Source organism: Sturnira hondurensis, unplaced genomic scaffold, assembly GCF_014824575.4.
Source record: "Sturnira hondurensis isolate 20B ecotype Veracruz unplaced genomic scaffold, ASM1482457v3 Scaffold0002840, whole genome shotgun sequence".
NCBI classification, from domain to species: Eukaryota; Metazoa; Chordata; class Mammalia; order Chiroptera; family Phyllostomidae; genus Sturnira; species Sturnira hondurensis.
In genome coordinates, this window is record NW_028075471.1 from 1749915 (window position 1) to 1769078 (window position 19164).

A 19164-nucleotide genomic window follows, 5' to 3' on the forward strand; every position below is an offset into this window, starting at 1 on the left:
CTGTAGCTGGACACATCTGCCACCCAGGTGTTGGACTTAAAAATGGGTCTCTAGATGGCCAGAGGGAACCTGGCCCCGTGGCACGCTGGACTTGCCTTAGCAGGCTGCCTGGCTGCCTGAGCACACTCGTCAGCACGTGGTCTTTGCTTGCCTGGTTCTGTTGTTGTCCTTTCTGTGGTCATTTGAAATGGAGACATTGGGGAGACATTGGGGCAAGTGGTCTTGTTGACTCACCATCAAGAGGGCAGTTCCACTTGTGATGAGCTGTCACCAAAGGAGCCGCCAGTTTCTGTTCGAACCTCCTCGTTAGGTCCTGGTCATTGTCTACAAAGACTAGGGCAGTGCAGCGTCTCTCTCTTCAGCCTTGCTGGTGCTCTTGGAGTTCTCAGACTCTCCAAGCTCTTTCCTACGCTGAGGTTTTGCATGTGGCTTAAAATGCTCTCTTTACCCTCCCTCTTCACCTGGTCCCTGGGTCCTTACGAATTCCTTCCACCCTATGTACCCTGACTCTTTATTGAATACTTCTCTATCTCTACCTGTGGAAAAGGCGATGTGTTCTCAGAGTCATCTTAAGGTAACGGTCCAACCACCTAAACAAATCAGTGATCAGTATCAGGAAAAGACAGGGCCAATTTGCATATTCTTATAATTGGTGCAAATATTCTGGGTTGTTTAAATAGAGAATGGTGCATGGCTTATCCTGAAACCCCTCAGTCTGCATTTTATCTGACGGGGTGGGGCAGGGGGCGAGAAAAGAAAAAAACATGGAGAGCTTGCTAGAACTCATAGCTGTGGAAACTTCTTTGACTTCACTCTATGAGGTAAAAACAAGGGTGATAATCACTTCCTAGTAAAGATACTTTAGGCTTGTCCCCCACTTCTCTGATCCTTAGTCTTCTCATTATATAAAGTGTGGCTGGGGGTACCGTCCACCTTGCACAGTGTTCTAAGGGTTGGCTATAAGGTATCTAAAACCTCTAGCAGGTATCTGGCACATAGTACCAGGTTTAATAAATGGTATTAATTAATATTATTATCAACACTACTATTATTTATTATGTGTTATAACTCTTATGACCCAATTTACAAAGTAATTTTTATCATGGAATATGTCTTATATAATTCTGAGATGAGTCTAGTGAGCAGACAATCAGGTTTCATGAAACAATTCATTTACAAACAAAATCAAAATGTTGAAATTTACTAAACTAAAATGGTAGAGCCTTGAGGTTGGGGGATGGGTAGTAACTGGCAACGCATAGAATGGACTGATGTGCTGATGGCAAAACGCAGGGTTCCAGCCCTCACTTAGGAGGGGTTAGAAATAAGACCACACATCTCCATCCCATCCCTGGTGCCCGTGCCCAGTGAGTTTGTCACTTCTCACATAGCTGTATGAACACTCCCAATTCCTAACCAGTCTCCCACACACAAAGCAATGCAGTGCTCCGCACCTTTACGTGCAGGTATTTCCAAGGCACAGATCTGTTCACTTCTCACACCCATTCCTTGCTGAGAACCTTTCTGTGGCTCTCCATTTGCACAGGACAAAACCCATGCCACTTGGATGGCAAAGATAAGTCTCTTGAGAGAGAAAACTGAGAATGGCTTGCCTCTCCACTATCTACCCCTTCATCTGACACATATCACAAGTGCCTGCTGGAGCTGGGCACTTTTCTGTGTGCAGGGAATATAGATGTAAATAACTTCTGAAAGAATGAAACACAATGAACAGTACATAATAGAACTTAATGCCAAATATTGGCAAATGCTTTGAAGAAAAATAAAGCAGTTTTGACTATTGACAAGAAGGCCATCAGAATATTCTGTAGACCTGGCAAAGTCAGGGTTATTCCCTACAGCAGTGAGGCGCAGCCCCACCGTGACAGGGGCTGAGTGGCGGCCCAGGAAGGGAAGGTCAGACAGGTGTGGTTAGGGTCCTGGGGTTTGGGCTGCTCTCTCATTGTGGGAATCTGATTGAGATTTGGCTCCTTTAAGAATGGTGGAGCCCTGGCTGGTGTAGCTCAGTGGATTGAGCTCAGGCCTGCAAACCACACGATCGCGGTTCGATTCCCAGTCAGGGCACATGCCTGGGTTGCAGGCCTGTTCCCTGCAGGCCAACTCCCAGCAGGGGATGCAGGAAAGGCAACCCGACATTGATGTTTCTCTCCCTCTCTCCTTCCCCTCTAAAGATAAATAAATAAATTAAAAAAAAAAAGAACGGTGGAGTTCACAAGTCTTGATAAATCAAGAGGTGTTTGATATGTGGGCAGTCTTCCTAGCTGAGCTACCCGTTGCCCCAAGTAGTCCGATAGTCAACTAAATTGATTTTGGGGAAGTTGCTCAAGTAAATCATGGAGTGTTTTTATTTGTTTATCGTCTTATCATTCTAGACAAGAATTTTCTGGAACAAACAGTAAAGTCATATTGATGAAGGTGGCCTTGGTTCCCAGAGTTGATACATAGTTGTGGTACACTAGCTCTCTGCATGTCCTCAGGGTTAAATTTGCATCAGAGGCCCCTTCAGGTCATTGCCTGGGCATGCTGTGTGATCCTCAGTGTGGGGTTGCCAGATTTAGCCAGTTAGGAATATCTTATCAGGCAACCCTCTGAGAGTGCTGTGAATTTTTTACTGAATTGTCTATATATTAAATCTTCATTTACAGCTTCTCCCAAGGCATTAGAATATCTTGCAGGACCCAGGTCATGTTCCCACAAGGCATCATTCACTGAGCTGAGCTGAGATGCTCCCTTTACACAGGCACAAAGTAGCTTCTCATTCATCGCAGTTCCCACCCGGCACTGGAGGAATCTGAGTTTGGGAGCTGTGGCCCCTCAACTGCACTGAGCATGCTCAGATAAGTCTCTTTCCTTCCGTGTGCCCTGGAATGTGAGCTGTGGAATCGAGGAGCTGGACACTTCCTCCAGCTCTGTGAGCCACCCACATGTGTATTTTAGTGCTGCTTGGCATTAAATACTGCCACATCCAGCACAGAGGTATTTGGCAAATACATGTGACCATGCTATTATGGATTTTGAAATGTTTGGAAATCTGACCCTTGATTTTGTTATAATCTTTTTGGTTACTGTTATTAGGTGGCGACCTAATAAGAAATTGTTAACTGGGGAGCTATAATTTGGAAGCTTGTAATTTTCTTAATGGACATTGATTGGTGTAACCGTGATTAAAATGCAGTGAAGCCTGAGGCTTAAATGTTTTATTCTGAAAGGTTGAAAGGACAGGAATTGACTCTAAAAATGCATTGGCTTGAAAACTTTATTGAAATAATATTATTTGAAGAGTTTTGTGAGCATAAAATGACCTGACAAAAACTTTTCGATGCCAATTCCACTGGCCTCAGAAAGCTGAGGGAATATAGGTTTCTGCAGATGAAGCCTGGAAAAATGCTTCCAGATTACCTCAGGGGTGAAAAGAAAATTATTATTCCAGTCTACGGCCCTGCTAATTCTTTTCAACATTGATTCTGTCAAATAATTAGAACCCAAATGGAGGAAACATTCATAATTGTCATTTATTATACTTTACCAAAGGTGACTGCTCCCAAGGAGCTCTGACAGGACAAAAACGAAGTGATTATGAAAGAAACGTGCAGGCAGATGGATCAGGTCTTCCCACGCACATTCCCAGAAGCCAATTCCAGACAGTGGGTGGGGATGGTCTCAGATTAAAATAGGCCTCGGAAGCTTATGAGTCTTCAAAGAAAATCTTCTGCTATCGCGTTGTCAATCAAGTGATAACGAGCCCTGTTTCCCCACCTCTCTCTCACCACAGACATATATCATGTAGCTCTTTGTTACTTAAAGGCATGTATAAGAAAGATTACCACCCCCCCCCCATACCACAGGGAATACTTCAGAAGTGAAATATTCGATCGGTTAGGGGGTTACATGTAAAATACCTCCTCCCCTTTGGAATTGTATTTCTTCACCCAACATAGGCTAAACTATGAGGTGAGTCTACTGCTATGAGAATGTTTTTCCCTCCTAATTTTTGAAATAATACCATACCTGGGAGATTAATGTTCAGGCTTTACTGAGATTACAACAAATGGGTATTGCTTTGATCTAAATATTTTTAAAAAGGTTGTTGCTGATCACCCTCCCTCCCCTATAATCTTTAAGAAAGCCTTTTGACTTGCCAGTCTGACACCCAGGGGGATGTGAGTTTAGCTGCCTTTTCTTCCCCCTCATCTTCGCAAGGGTACTCTGTTCTCAATTTCGCCCAAATTAGTCCCAGGATTTCAGTTGTCTTTTTTTGTCCAACATTCCATCATGCAATTCATTAAAATCTTCACATGAAATATTTAACAGATGAGCTATGTCATAATTCACATTACAGTTTTAAATTGTTATTCATGTGGTAACTCATTTATCCTGGACATTAGCAGACCTCTGGAATGGGCTTACATTTGATGTAAGGACAGTTAGAGTTCTTTTCCTCAATGCTCCAGAACAGTGGCCTTCTTCCAAACCCCTGGTTAATCGTGAAATATTCCAAAAGAGTGACATTCAGATGCATTGTTAGTTCTACTTGCAATTAACTGTTTTGAAAACAAACAGAAGAAACATTTAAACAAATGTGGCTTGGCTAACAGCTATTACAGTTGACCGTTAATTAAGGCAAGTTGGAATCTAAATATGCCAGGCCTCGTTACTATCACCGCTAGCAGTCCTTGCCATTGTGCACGAAGGAATGAAAATTCAGGGACTCTGTCAAAGGGGAGGCTGAGGGCAGGGTGGGACATATTAACCCTATTCTACAGAATAACCACCATCTTGCTTGAGGAATATGATCAGTGAGGAGCTCATGTCCTGCATGAAGTATGGCTAGTGTGTATTTGTAGAATTTGGATTTTAAGAAAACTTGCTCCACTCCTGCATAAATAATTTCGTAAAAAAATCCTTAGCAGGCATTTTATTTATTAATTTCTTATCAAGTCATTATCTCCAATAAAGATAAAGTTTTCCAGCATATCTCTGCCCATGGATTGGCAGAATTATATTGGAAGAAAACACGCCTGTTTGTGGGCCAGCCCAGCCCAGGGCAGCTTTAGGACCCACTTCTCCACCTGTGCACTGGCGTGAAGTCATAGTCCACGCACTGCCAGCCATGGCCAGCCAGGCGAGAAGCTTTGTGGCCAGGTAGCCTGGCTGGTGAGCCCATGGAGCTGATGGTGCCAGTAATAACCCTCTTGATTCTCTACGCTGACCTGTCTNAGAATTACGTAAAAAAATCCTTAGCAGGCATTTTATTTATTAATTTCTTATCAAGTTATTATCTCCAATAAAGATAAAGTTTTCTAGCATATCTCTGCCCATGGATTGGCAGAATTATATTGGAAGAAAACACGCCTGTTTGTGGGCCAGCCCAGCCCAGGGCAGCTCTAGGACCCACTTCTCCACCTGTGCACTGGCGTGAAGTCATAGTCCACGCACTGCCAGCCATGGCCAGCCAGGCGAGAAGCTTTGTGGCCAGGTAGCCTGGCTGGTGAGCCCATGGAGCTGATGGTGCCAGTAATAACCCTCTTGATTCTCTACGCTGACCTGTCTAGCCTTGTCCTGAAGGTGCATAATGATCACAGTTTCAGGAGAGGTGACAGGGTTTGAATGGTGGAGCACACCTTTCCTCGGTCCTAGAGGGGAAAAATCCATTCCCAAAGCTTTTGCAGCTGGAAGATAACCATCTATTTTCCGCCCCATTTTGCCAGCGCTCACATCATCCTTTTCCCCACTTCTTCATTCTCATAATTTTATGAAGAGCACAAATATTATACCCTGAGAACATTGCCAGCACTGGGCAGTGTGGCTTTATCATGGATGAATTTTCTGTTCAGACTGAATTTATTGGCATGAAATTTTAGTTGGTGGTAAAATACAAGAAAAAGATAAATGCTCTAGGAACAAATCATAACATGGGTGTTGACAATACTATCAATCCTTTATAGTGTCCTAATAAACATCATTTTATTTGGTATCATTTATCTGCATCACACAAAAGTTCTGTTTAGAAGTGAAAGCTAGTATGACTCTCTTTGGACAGAGACAAGTGAATCGACATGGCCAAGGGCACACAGCAATAGCTTTAGAGAAAGGATTAAAAACTAGTTCTCCTGGTAAAGAAAAGAAAAATGTTCTTGGTTAAGACTCATCCATGGCGGAAGCGTGGTTTCTCTTTCTCCTGCATGAGTTCTCCATGTGCCCGTGACTAGGCCACATGGCTGGGGGTTTGGTGAATGGGAGCAGTGGTGTTTGTGTGAACTTGCGTGCCAGGCATGGTTAGCACTATTTTACAAACCGGATTTGTGCTCCTAGGGGTATATTGCAACTGGAGGCCAAGCCCACAGAAAATTATTTCTAAATGAATACAATATGAAAAAGTTATTTTATTTCTAATTTTACATGTAACATTGTTCTTTGGTGAGTCTCAGATTACACTCGAATGCATGTCTATTAACCTGATATGAGATGCATGCATGATTTCATCTTGAATGCATTTGAATATAATAGCACTGGAAATGTAATTTGTATTCTCAAATTTTCTAAAGCAAAATAAATAAATCTTGGGGGTGGTAGCCACATTGAGCATATTGCATTGATTTCTTTGGGTTTCTCTCAAACTAATTATCAACTTCCCTTTGCAAATCCAGGTCTTCGCACATGGACATTTTTTTCTGATCTAAATTCTCATACCTAAGTCATCCTCATTTCTTCCACCGTCATGAAGTAGGTACCATGGAGACTTACCTTCAGTCTTTAAAAAGTGATAGTGTCCTCTTCCTCTCTCTATCACTGTCATGATCACTCTCGATCCTTCCTGTTATCACTGGTCACTGTCCAATACAACTCTGCCCAATACAACATTGCACTGCATGTCTGGTGGATGCAGCTATTTGCAGCTATATACTTAAAATGTGACTACTGCAACTTAGAAACTAAATTATTAATTTTATTTCATTTTCATTTATGTAGCCACGTGTAGCTAGTGGCCACCAATTTCGGAGGGTCCTAATTCGAGTGCCATCCCACAAATGTAATGCTCTCTCTCTTTTGGTGCTTGGATGATGGTCTGTGCCCATCTCCATTAGCTCTGAGAATGCCAGAGTGCAGTCCTGTCCCCAGTGGTGTGACTGCTGTCCCCAGGCTCCCACCCTGGCTGTTGCATCCCTCATGTCTGCATCTTATGTCTTCACCATCTAGCACCTTCTGGGTTTCTGATAAACATGGGAGGAAGGGAAGAGAGGGTAGTAGTAGGCAGGAAGGAAGTTAGAAATTTGGAGAAAGAAGAGGTCTGGAAGTTAGATACCTCCTGGAAGGTCTGTACTGCAGAGCTGAAAATCTACTCTCTGACCCTCTGAGAGTATTGCCGTGAGCTTTAGGCACAGGCTTCTGGATAACCGAAAGAGAGGCAGTGTTCCAGACACCTGAATATTTCTTGTGAAAGGCTCTGAGGCTCTTAGGGAAGGCATTTCTCATAATGATGGTTTTCTTATTTTGGTGGTTTCTGAAGACCATCATAGAGTCTTGTGGTCACTGTCCTAAGAGGCTCACCCAAAATGTACTAGCATGTTGGGGAGAATCGAAGGGTCTATTCTGCTCCTGGGAGGGAAGTGGGGTACCACCAAAAGGAAAATGGGACTGTGTCTCTGTCCTTTTGTTGAAGGCTCCCAGCAGAAAACCTGGGAGTGTTCGTAATGAAATGGCAGTGAGGAGCACCCCCAGCTCCAGGAGAAATATGTTGATGGTTCTTCTAGACCATTTAAAAATTTCAAACCCAGGGATGGTGTTTCTATTTTCTGCATTCTCTTTGGGACTTGGATTTCACTAAAGCATTTTTTGTCTTTGTTTTCCTTATTAAATTAGCAAGATTGACTTGAGTTGGGACATACTGTTATGGCTTGACATTTTGTTGAAAGAACAAAATAGACAGGCATGACAAACATCTCAGGCTCCATTTGGAATGAGGAGGAGGAAGAGACTGAGACTTGCTGAAGTGACTAGAGGGGAGGGGAAAGGAGATAATGGTGGAAAAGGGGGGAAGGGACTTCACAGGAACATGTATGAAGGATACACAGACATGGGCAACAGTCTGGGAATTGACTGTGGGGGTGGAGGAGGGCAAAGGGGGAAAATTGGGACAACTGTGATAAAATAACAATAAAAATTGAGAAAAGGAAAAAACATGGAAAAACACAGTGAAAGGAAGATACATTTCTGTTTGTGGAAGCTCTATAAAAGGGGGTGGTGTGTGGCTGGAGGTGGGAACAGAGCTGGCCAAGGTATTCTTGAGCATTTTTGTTTGTTTGTAGGGAGGAGTTTTCATTCTGGCTTTTTTGGTATTTGCTTTTTTAAAAATTTATATCTTTTTTAAAATGCTGAGATAATTAACCAAATACCCCAGGTAGCTGTGGCTGCCAAAAACTCATCTAATTCTCCTCATCTTCCATTACCCGGGCCATTTCTCTAGTGCAAACTCTTCAAGCTTTCATCCTGGGCTTTCTAAAACACAAACGTGAGGCCCTGCCACTTCTCTACTTAAAGATCACTAAGTGGCTTCTCAGGTCCTACAACAAGGGTCAGCCAAGTTTTTCTGTGGAGGACCAAATAGTAAGTATTTTAAGCTTTGTAGGCCATCCGGTCTCTGTTGCAACAACTTACCTCTACCTTGTGAGTAAACCGGTACACATGGCTGTGTGCTGATAGATGTCCGTTTACACACAGAGAGTGGATTTGGCCCTGGAGCCAACCCCTGGCCTTGGATACTGTTCAGATGCCTTCATCAAGACTTCTTGCCATTTCACCTCAGCCAACCAACCACATCCCCCAGCTCCCATTCTTTAAAACCTCAGAAGACACAGGGTCTTTTAAAAGTTATCTTTTTGTCTGTACTGTTTCTGCACTTGAATTACCATCTTTTCTTCTGTTCTTACTATTCCCATGAGGTGGATCTTGTGCCTTACCTAACATAAAGCTCTTGCCCATTCCCTGGTCAAGGCTGCCATACCCTTTGAGCTCCACAGTGCTCTGTTTATGCCTCTGATGTCCCTTTTACCACATGGCTACTTCCCAATGACACACTGAAGGAGGGCGTGCTCTCATTCCCCTTAGTATCCAGCTTGGATACTAAGCTTGGAGCTTGGCTTGGAGGAGGCCACTGAACAAATGGGCATGAGGATGACCCAATAATGGACTTGTGAGTCTCTTGATCATAGAGAAGTATATTAACTTGTAGGTAAAAATGCTGCAAACCCAGACATGCTGTGGGAAGCCAAAGGCCAGAGTTGCTGGAGGGTGTTGAGGGTCAGGGAGCAAAGACAAGGCTGGGTCAAATGGAGAGGACCCATTGCCATCAAGACTGTCTGGGAGACTGCTGTCATGGACCTCACGGCCCAGACAAGGGGGTGGTGAGAAGCAAGTGAAGCAGTGCCTAGTTTAGGGCATCAGGACCAGGGAGAGGATGCAGCCTGTTGGCCTGAGATCAGAGAGAAGCAGCCGCATGATTAATGGGACGGAGGGACTGACTCATGAGGAAAGATTAAAGCGCTCCGAGGAGCTGGGGTACAGACTGAAAGGGGCAGATGATAGCAGGCTGCAAGTATGTGAGATGGATAAACATCCAGGAGGAAGCCACTAGCTTCATTAGGGAGGTGAAAACAGGGCTCCATCTAGAGTGGCAGGGGTGCTCAGAAAGAGTACAGGTCTCTGATGGAGAGACTCCAGTGATGTGTGGGCTGGGGCAGCTCTGGGCTGCTGGAGCCAGGAACATCATGGAAAGGTCACCATGCGGTGACTCCTTCAGAGAACTCTCTGCCTTCATCCTATAGAGTCCCAAAGCCTGCCCTGCTGCTCACCTTGGCCCTGGGAGGTAGCCTGAGGACTGCTCCGACTGCCAGCCTGGGAAGGGCTGGCTGGACAGCCACATGGGTGGGGAGCTGCAGGGAGAGGCATACAGGCAGAGAGAGACACACCCGCCTTCCACCCTCCTCTTGCATACTACTGAGTGGGTGTCAAAACAATTTCGAGGCCCTCTGCTCAGAAGCCAGTTTGCTTCCACCCTCCCTATCTTTGGTCACACCTGAGATATTCATTCAAACCCCTTCATGAGAGCTCAGGGCTGGCTCTCTTCTCCCTGCAGCAAAACCCAGTCACACTGTGTTTCACAGCTTCCTTGGTTGGCTCATCCCCACAGAGATAAGGGCTGGCAGGCAAATTGGAAGACAAATTTACTTGAAACTGCATTAAACAGCCCTCAGGCTCCAGAATCAGCTCCCTTTGGGTATTCTCTAATATTTTCTCCAGGCCTGGGAATGACAGCTGGTGTTGTCGTCTGATGTTATAATAGGTCCTCGATAGTCAATGCACTAAGGCCTGCAGAGAGACATGCTGGACTCTGGGTGCACATTTGGATCAAAGGGGGTGCTTTTCTTAAACTGCCTGTGCCTAGATGCCACTCCAAGAAGTTCTGATTTAGCTGGTCTTGGTGTGGAGCGGGGAGGCACAAAGGCATCAGTAATTTTGCTTAAAGGTCTCCAGGTTGTTTTAATGTGTTCAGAACTGCCAAAAAACCTTTATCTAGGTAATGTTACTCCTCCATCTTTATCTCTAACTACTGACCGTAGTATCGCTTGAAAGTTTTGAAAGAAAGCCAGCGTTTACCGATGGATCACATGCGTGCTTAGCACCTTACTGGGGGGCAGAGGGATGGGATGGGGAGCAAGAGCAGGTCCCTGCCCTTGGAGAGCTTTTGGTCCAGAGAGCAGGCAACACTTAAGGCAAAGCAGGATGAGCCGGAGTGCTGAAATGACTCATCTCAGACACTTTTGTTCTGCACACTGCAGCCATGCTTAGCTCTACCTGGTCTGATCCTAGAGTCTGACATTCTAAGTGCAAAGATAGAGGCTGAATCTCTCCAAGCATGCACACCCTAATCAACCCTGGTTCTCAGGGCTTCCTTCAACAATGTCCTGGCCCTGGCTGGGTAGTTCAGTTGGTTAGAGCATTGTCCTCAATCTCCAAGGTTGCAGGTTGGATCTCCAGTCAGGGCAACTACAAGCATCAACCAATGAATACATAAATAAGTGGAACAACAAATCAGTGTTTCTCTCTCCCTTCTTCTAAAATCAATAAATTAATTTTTTTAAAGCAGTGTCTTCAGAAGGTAGAAATGCACTTGATAGTTATAAGAGTAAGAACCCAAGACCTTCATGAATCTTTGAGTTCCTGAAGCCAGCACAGTAATGATTCCCCAAGGAGGAGGGGTGGTCTAACACGATGGCCTGCAAGATTTTAGGAGTACCAAGTGAACTTTCTTTTATAATTCTGTATTTCTTTTTTAAATATATTTTATTTATTATGCTGTTACAGTTGTCCCATTTTACCCCTTTCATTCCCTTCTACCCTACTACACATCCCCTCCCATCCACACTCCCTTCCTTTAGTTCATGTCCATGGGTCGTGCATACAAGTTCTTTGGCTTCTACATTTCCCATACTATTCTTACTCTCCCCCTTTCTTTTTCTACCTACCATGTATGCTACTTATTCTCTGTACCTTTTTCCTCTCTCTCCCCCTCCCACTCCCCTGTTGCTAACCCTCCATGTGATCTCCATTTCTGTGGTTCTGTTCCTGTTCTAGTTGTTTGCTTAGTTTGCTTTTGTTTTTGTTTTAGGTATGGTTGTTAATGATTGTGAGTTTGCTGTCATTTTATTGTTCATATTTTTTATCTTCTTTTTCTTAGATAAATCCCTTTAACATTTCATATAATAAGGGCTTGATGATGATGAACTCCTTGAACTTGACCTTATCTGGGAAGCACTTTATCTGCCCTTCCATTCTAAATGAAAGCTTTGCTGGATAGAGCAATCTTGGATGTAGGTCTTTGGCTTTCATGACTTGGAATACTTCTTTCCAGTCCCTTCTTGCCTGTAAGGTCTCTTTTTGAGAAATTAGCTGATTGTCTGATAGGAACTCTTTTGTAAATAACTGTCTCCTTTTGTCTTGCTGTTTCTAGGATTCTCTCCTGAATTTTAATCTTGGGTAATGTAATTATGATGTGCCTTGGTGTGTTCCTCCTTGGGTCCACCTTCTTTGGGACTCTCTGAGCTTCCTGGACTTTCTGGAAGTCTATTTCCCTTGCAAGATTGGGGAAGTTCTCCTTTATTATTTGTCCAAATAACTTTTCTACTTTTGTTCTTCCTCTTCTCCTTCTGGTACTCCTATAATTCAGATGTTGGAATGTTTAAAGATGTCCTGGAAGTTCCTAAGACTGTCCTCATTTTTTTAAAATTTTTGTTTCTTCATTCTTTTTTGTTTGGGTGTTTTTTCTTCCTTCTGGTCCACTCCATTGATTTGAGTCCCAGTTTCCTTCCCATCACCATTGGTCCCCTGTTTTCCTTTATTTCACTTTATTTTCCTTTATTTTTCTTTATTTCACTTAGAGTAGCTAAGTGAGCCATTTCAGCACTCCAGCTTCATTTTTCATGTAATTTGTGACCAAATTCAACCAATTCTTTGAGCATCCTGATTACTAGTGTTTTGAGCTGTGCATTTGATAGATTGGCTATCTCTTCATTGCTTATTGTATTTTTTCTAGAGCTTTGATCTGTTCTTTCACTTGGGCCATTTTTTTTTTTGTCCTGATGCACCTGTTATGTAGTGAGGGGAGGAAACTTAGGTGTTCACCAGGGTGGGGCAACCTATGTTACTGTGTTGTGACAGTATATGTGGGGCAGGAGTCTGAGAGGGAACAATGGTGCTTGCTCTGCTCTCTGCCAGATTTCAGTCACTTCCCACAAGCAAATTGGGCCTTTCTGGTGCTGATTATCATGTGGGTGGGTTTCTGTATGTTCTAGGACCCTGTGGGTCTCTCCAACAAATTCTCCTGTGAGACTGGGAGTTTCTCCTGCTGCCTCACCCCCCACAGGTGTGTTTTAATCAGTTGTTTGAGGCTTTATTTCCCTGTGCTAGGGCCCTGGGTTGCACCATCCCTGGGCAACAACTGACCACTCCTCAGTTATTTCTCCCAGTTTACTTATGTGTCAATGTGGGAACACCCAGTCCGCAATCCTCTGCCTCACTGGGTCCTCCAGCCACTGCCTTGCTATGAGTCTTCTATGCCCAGCTACCCATCTCCGCCTCTCCTACTGGTCTAAATGAATGTGTCTTCTTTAACTCTGTGGTTGTCAGACTTCCATACAGTTCAATTTTCTGTCAGTTCTAGTTGTTTTTTGTTTTAAATTGTCGTTGTCCTCTTGGTTGTGCGAGAAGGTACGGTGTGGCTACCTACACTTCCATCTTGGCCAGAAGTCCTATAATTGTATATTTCTTTTGATAGATATTATTACTTAGGTTGAAGTTATTTTTGATATTTAATTTTTTAAAAAGAGAATGGTGAGATAAATAGTGATACTGATGGCATATAGATACAGAAAAATTGAAGAGCTTGTGAGCAATGGACTGAAGTTTGCAAAGCTGCCCTGGAGTAAATGCTGCCCCTTAGGGAGTCCAGTATTTCCAGTGCGGAGTCTCATTCTTTCTTTTCAGACCCCTCTACAGTTTTCTCACCACCTGATGAGATTTTGCTCTGATGTGAGCACTTTTGGACGTGGTTTGCACAGTTACTTTGCCTGGGCTTTATGGAGAGAACTGTTGAGAGTGTGTTGCTGTCATAGTTCTGAGGTTCTACCAAATNAAAATTGAAGAGCTTGTGAGCAATGGACTGAAGTTTGCAAAGCTGCCCTGGAGTAAATGCTGCCCCTCAGGGAGTCCAGTATTTCCAGTGCGGAGTCTCATTCTTTCTTTTCAGACCCCTCTACAGTTTTCTCACCACCTGATGAGATTTTGCTCTGATGTGAACACTTTTGGACGTGGTTTGCACAGTTACTTTGCCTGGGCTTTATGGAGAGAACTGTTGAGAGTGTGTTGCTGTCATAGTTCTGAGGTTCTACCAAATTCCACTTCCCAAAGTTTCAAGTTTTAAAAAATGTTGTTATGTTTTTATACTATTGATGCTATTATAGATGTTCCCCATTTCTGCCCCCTTTGCCTACCTCCTCCCTGCCCCCTCCCTGGTTCTTTGGCTAATCTTGTGGCTTTTTTCTCTAGTCCTCCCACTCTCCTCCCCTCTTTCCTAACTTCTCCCCTTTTCGTTTCTTTCTCTCACTGGGACTATCATTGTCTGTTGCTTTAGGGAGCTTTCTGTAGATGAACAGAATTTTCTCAGAGTTCCTGGGAGGGAAGATCATTGAGATATGAATCCTGGAAGCCAGTTAGACTAAGTTACCTAGCAAGTGACTCACTTCCAAATACCAGCCTATGACAAGTGCTTTTCAAATTTTATATTTCAGTAACACATGTATAGTACACATTTTAGAAATGCAAGGTTCTTAAATGAGAACTCTGAAGAAACAGTGAAATTCAAAATGGTTTATTTTTTTCATTTCTGTTTTTAGCTTGCCTTGGGGAAGGGTGTCCCAATATGCATGTGAATTTTAGAAATACTCTAGTAACGTGTCTCTAAAGAACCATCTGCACTGGGCTCAATTTGCTCTGTATCAAGAGTCCTATTAGTGCAGGTGACCTTGAAAACTCCTTACCTAAAAGATAGTATGTCTTAGTTGTATACATCACTGTAAATTTTGTTTTGACATGGTTTTATCTGATATGCTTGTATCAGCTTCTTGCCATGACAGATAAATTTCAGTGATAACCTTTAAACATTGTGTAAAGGGATCTCTAATGCCTTGTTTTATTTATATTTTTTTCCAGCTGTAGGCATTCAGATGAAACTTGAATTTTTCCAAAGGAAGTTCTGGACGGCCAGCAGACAGGTACGTTATAATCAGCACACTGAAGTGTTAGCGGCAGTGTTGTTATACAGGTGTTCACATTTGGGTACCCGGAGCCTGAAAGGGCCCGATTTCCGATGAATGTTTGTAAAACAAACTGCCAGCTGCTCAGATTACCTTTCATTTCACTGCCAAATAAAAGGCTGTCAGCATGTTGGACACCCTGTGCTGGGAAGCTGGGAATCTGCTCCCACAAACAGTTTTAATTGTGAGATCGAGATAGTGATCTGCTAAAGCATAAAGTTTTTCTTATACTATTGAGGACCTTTGTGAATTTTCAGAGTGGTTTTTTCTGCTCTTGTCTTGCCTAGTTATGTATCTGTGAATCTCCTAATTGAACTTTTGAAGGCCTTTGCATGACTAGATTTCGCTATGCATACTTCTACCCTCTTAGGTCAGAGCACTCCCCTATCTTGGAGAATTTGGGGTTTTCTTTCCTAGTACTGCGCTCTCCATACTGAGTGATTTCAGTAATATTTGTTTAGTAATCCAGCAGAAATGTCAACACATAAGTTGTCTCCATTCTAAATGTGGGAATCCTTTCTTAAATGGAGATATTTTAGGTCACTGTATACTAGGAACACTGACAGGAGTTTATTTTTAAAAAGTCACTGGCAATTATTAATTTAAAAATAAATAATTACATAATTATATTTCTCATTACTCAAAGATTTTGAGTTCTTTAAAAGAAACCAGTATTGAATAACAACAAAAATTAAAATAGATGACATAAATAAAGATGAAAAAGAGCCAGGTCCTCCCTAACATTGCCTTTCCTATCACTACTATCACTACTTGGAGTTGGTATCAGTCCTTGAGAGGACAGGCAGTCTCATCGTGGGCCATTCCATTTAGATGACATTGGCTATTGGTATAACAGGCAGGGGCTTTGGTAGCTTGTCCTTGAGCAACAAAGCGGAGCCACAGCAGACCCAGGGATGTCCAAGTAACACATCTCCCCTTACTTTCTCCCACCCACAGTGTGCCTCTCTGGATGGCAAATGCTCCATCAGCTGTGATGATGAGGTAAGAAGGCCTCTGGCCCTGCTTCTGTCCTGGTCAAGGGGAAGGGACAGAGGGTACCTTCTCACAGAGGGACTGCTGCTGGAAACAGAGCCAGAGCTGCCAGATTGATCTGGACCAGTCTCCAAAACACCCAGGGATAATTGCTTTGTTCTTTTTTTCTTTCTTCCCCCAATCAGATAACTTACGAGAGCCAGAGAAATAGTGCTTTAAGTGTCCCATAGACAGCACTATTAGAATTTTGGGCTTTTATAGGAAAAAAATATAAGTTACTGCCATTTGAAGCTCACATTATAATTCTGAAAGTATATCCCCATGTGCTATCTCTTTTTGTCCTCAAAACAACCCAGTGAAATGCATGTGAATGGTTATCCTGCTTTGCAGGGTGGGAAACTGAGGATCAGAGCAATTAAATGATGTGCTTAATTTCATGTACTAAACGAGTTGAACATCTAGGAGATGAAAATTCAAAATTTTTTTATTCTAGCATAGTGCTTCCCTCCTACATCTTCCTTTCCTTCTCTCCCTTTTCCCCCACCATCCCCCACCTCAGAGGATTTTAAATCCCACGCATGAGCAGTAGAAGAAAAAAACTTACCACTGCCATAAGTCTGTCTGTTGTACTTATGCTTTTACAGAATTCAACTCCGTACACCCTCTGCCCATGTATCAGGGCAAGCAGATATGCAGTGGCCTTTTCTTTTGGCTCCAGTCGCCTTTGTCTCCTGTGTTAGCTGAACATTAGTCAATACATAAGCTGGAACTTACAAATAACCATGTATTTGTATTCCTTCCGGTTGCCACAGGGATTAAAGAAATCCTAGCCAAACATAATTTCAAATGGAAAACTTAGATTAGAAATATATTTCAAAAAAGTAGGCAAAGGAAAAACAAGTAGAGGGATGTAAAAAGGAGGAAGTTAAATCATACAATGCTCAGTCCCCAAAGATCTGGCTGCCAGTTTAAAAAACAAATCATAATTGTTAATGGGTCACTATCCAAAGAGCAAAACCCAAACAATCAGCTTTTCAGAAAAAGCCTAACTTTTTCTGTCAAATAAATAAATTTTCCATGGCAAAGGACATCCTATGATGTTTTATGACCAAATAGTCTTTTAGTAAGTTTGGGTCTGCCATTCATAGGACAGACAAGCGGCCTCAAACCTCTCCTCTGACTTTGAGACATGTATGGTCATATTGGAGTGTTCAGCTCAAAACAACACAGCTTAATAACAATATTAATTTAGTCTTTGCCTTGTAGAGTAGGTACAGTACTAATTTTAATTAACTGTAAGAAAATGGGGGATAGCTGGTTTGTTAGTTGGGTGACTGAATGAATGGTTGGTTGGCTGGTGGGATGGATGGTAGTTTGCATAGTTGTTTGATTGGTTGATTGGTTGGTTGGCCATAGTTGTTTGTTTGGTTGGTTGGTTGGTCAGTTAGCTCATTGGATGGGTTGCTGGTTGATTTGTTGATTAGTTGGTTACTCATTTATTGTTTGGATGCTAGATGGATGGTTGGTTAAACAATTTGATTAATAAAGCCAAAGGCAGTGAATTTTCTACAACCTACTCTGCCTCTGTGCAGCCTCACATGTAAAACAAGTGGAGCTTTGACTGGTGTGGCTCAGTGGACTGAGTGTCAGTCTGTGAACCAAAGGGTTGCCAGTTTGATTCCCAGTCAGGGCACATGCCTGGGTTGCAGGTCAGGTCTCCATTAGGGGGCACTCGAGAGGCTACCACACATTGATATTTCCCTCTTTCTCACTTCTTTCCCCTCTGTCTAAAAATAAATAAAATATTTTTTAAAAATGAAAATGACAACTAGAATAGGTATCAAATTCACAATTAAATTCAGCATTTTTAAAGAGGAAATGGATTCCCACTTAGAAAAATATAATATATGTTTGTTGTTGAATGACTGATTTTACAGGTGGTATAGCATGGTGGTTAAAAGTGCCAACTATGGAGTTAGTATAGATTCAAATCATGACTTTTGACAGTAATAAGCTACAAGACCTTGGACAATTTTCTGAACCTCTATGCCTCAGTTTCCTCACAGGGTAATGGTGAGGAATGAATAAGATACAAAAAAATGCATGTCAGAGCTCCAAGCAAATGCTAAGCACTCAATAAATGTTAACTATAAGCCAAAAATGTCTACAGATGTTTTCCTTCCCCTGAGTATTGGCTCACCTGAATCTAAAACCTCAGTCAGCAGTGGCACAAGCACTTCAGGCACTTGGTGATTTCTCCTGGGCATACTAAGCACAAGATGAGATGCCTTCCTCACCACTAACGATCATCTTAGCAACCACTGGTATAACCCTCCATTCAAATTTCATATAAAGTTTCACATAGTTTGAAAATTAAGTATTGATTTTGTTCTGATTCCTGAATCTTGATCTGATCTCAAACGTTTTCATTTTGTAGTTTGAAACTGTTGTTCATTTCCCATTCTGACTCTAAATTTTGGCTCCAGTTGACCAATTGATGTCGCTTTCAATGGAAAAGTCAGTCCTATCTTCCTCCTGAGGCCCCTTTCCAACATTTTGGCAGATTCTTTCCACGTGTCATTGTCCTTTCATAACTTTTAATTAAGCCTTTGAGACCGACTATGTCCTTCCTCTCCCCCAACTACCTCAAGTGATCAGGTCCCCATTAAAAACAGTTGGTGGGGCTCATTAAGGTCACACGCTTATGGCTTTTCATCTCAGGAGACCTGACCCAACTCCTTCAGATGTATCTGCCACACTTTGCCTCCAATCCACGCAAGCCTTTCTATCTCACCCATCAGTGGACTCCAGGCCTTAACGAGTACCCTGGGCTGGTGGGTGGAGTCGGCATGGCTAGGTGTCATCCCACCTTATAGAAAGACATCTTTGGTTGGTCCAGGCATGTGCCTGGGGCCATGTGCCTTGGAGGGGCTGGTTCTGAGTTTGAGTGAAGATGTTTAAGGAACCCTACTCCACTGAGGGTGACTATTAACTTCAAAAGACAGAGACAACACTTATATACACCCTCATTCCTTCAAAACATGTCTACGGAGCCCATCTTATGTGTCTGGTACCTCTTAACCCCTGGGAATCAATGGGAAGCCAAGTTAGAAATGGCTCTGGTCCTCTAGAAGCTCACTGTTTAGCAGAGGGAGACTGTGTCTGTGATTGTCAATTTGATAAGTGCTGTGAGTTAAACTAACATAGGCTGATCAGGGAAGGCTTCTCAGAGGAGTAACATTTAAGTTAACTGAAGACAAAGAAGGAGATGAGATGGAAGACA

At 42.9% G+C, this 19164-nt stretch overlaps 1 protein-coding gene across 2 annotated transcripts in view; it reads left to right on the forward strand.

Annotated features, from left to right (window-relative positions):
- CACNA2D3 (calcium voltage-gated channel auxiliary subunit alpha2delta 3) overlaps nt 1–19164 on the forward strand; it is an 861794-nt gene that overhangs the window by 742787 nt on the left and 99843 nt on the right. For both annotated transcript variants that reach the window (XM_037040694.1, XM_037040695.1), the window contains 2 exons: nt 14785–14846; nt 15846–15890. In XM_037040694.1, coding sequence (XP_036896589.1) covers nt 14785–14846; nt 15846–15890 — 107 coding nt within the window. The remainder of the gene's footprint in view (nt 1–14784; nt 14847–15845; nt 15891–19164) is intronic.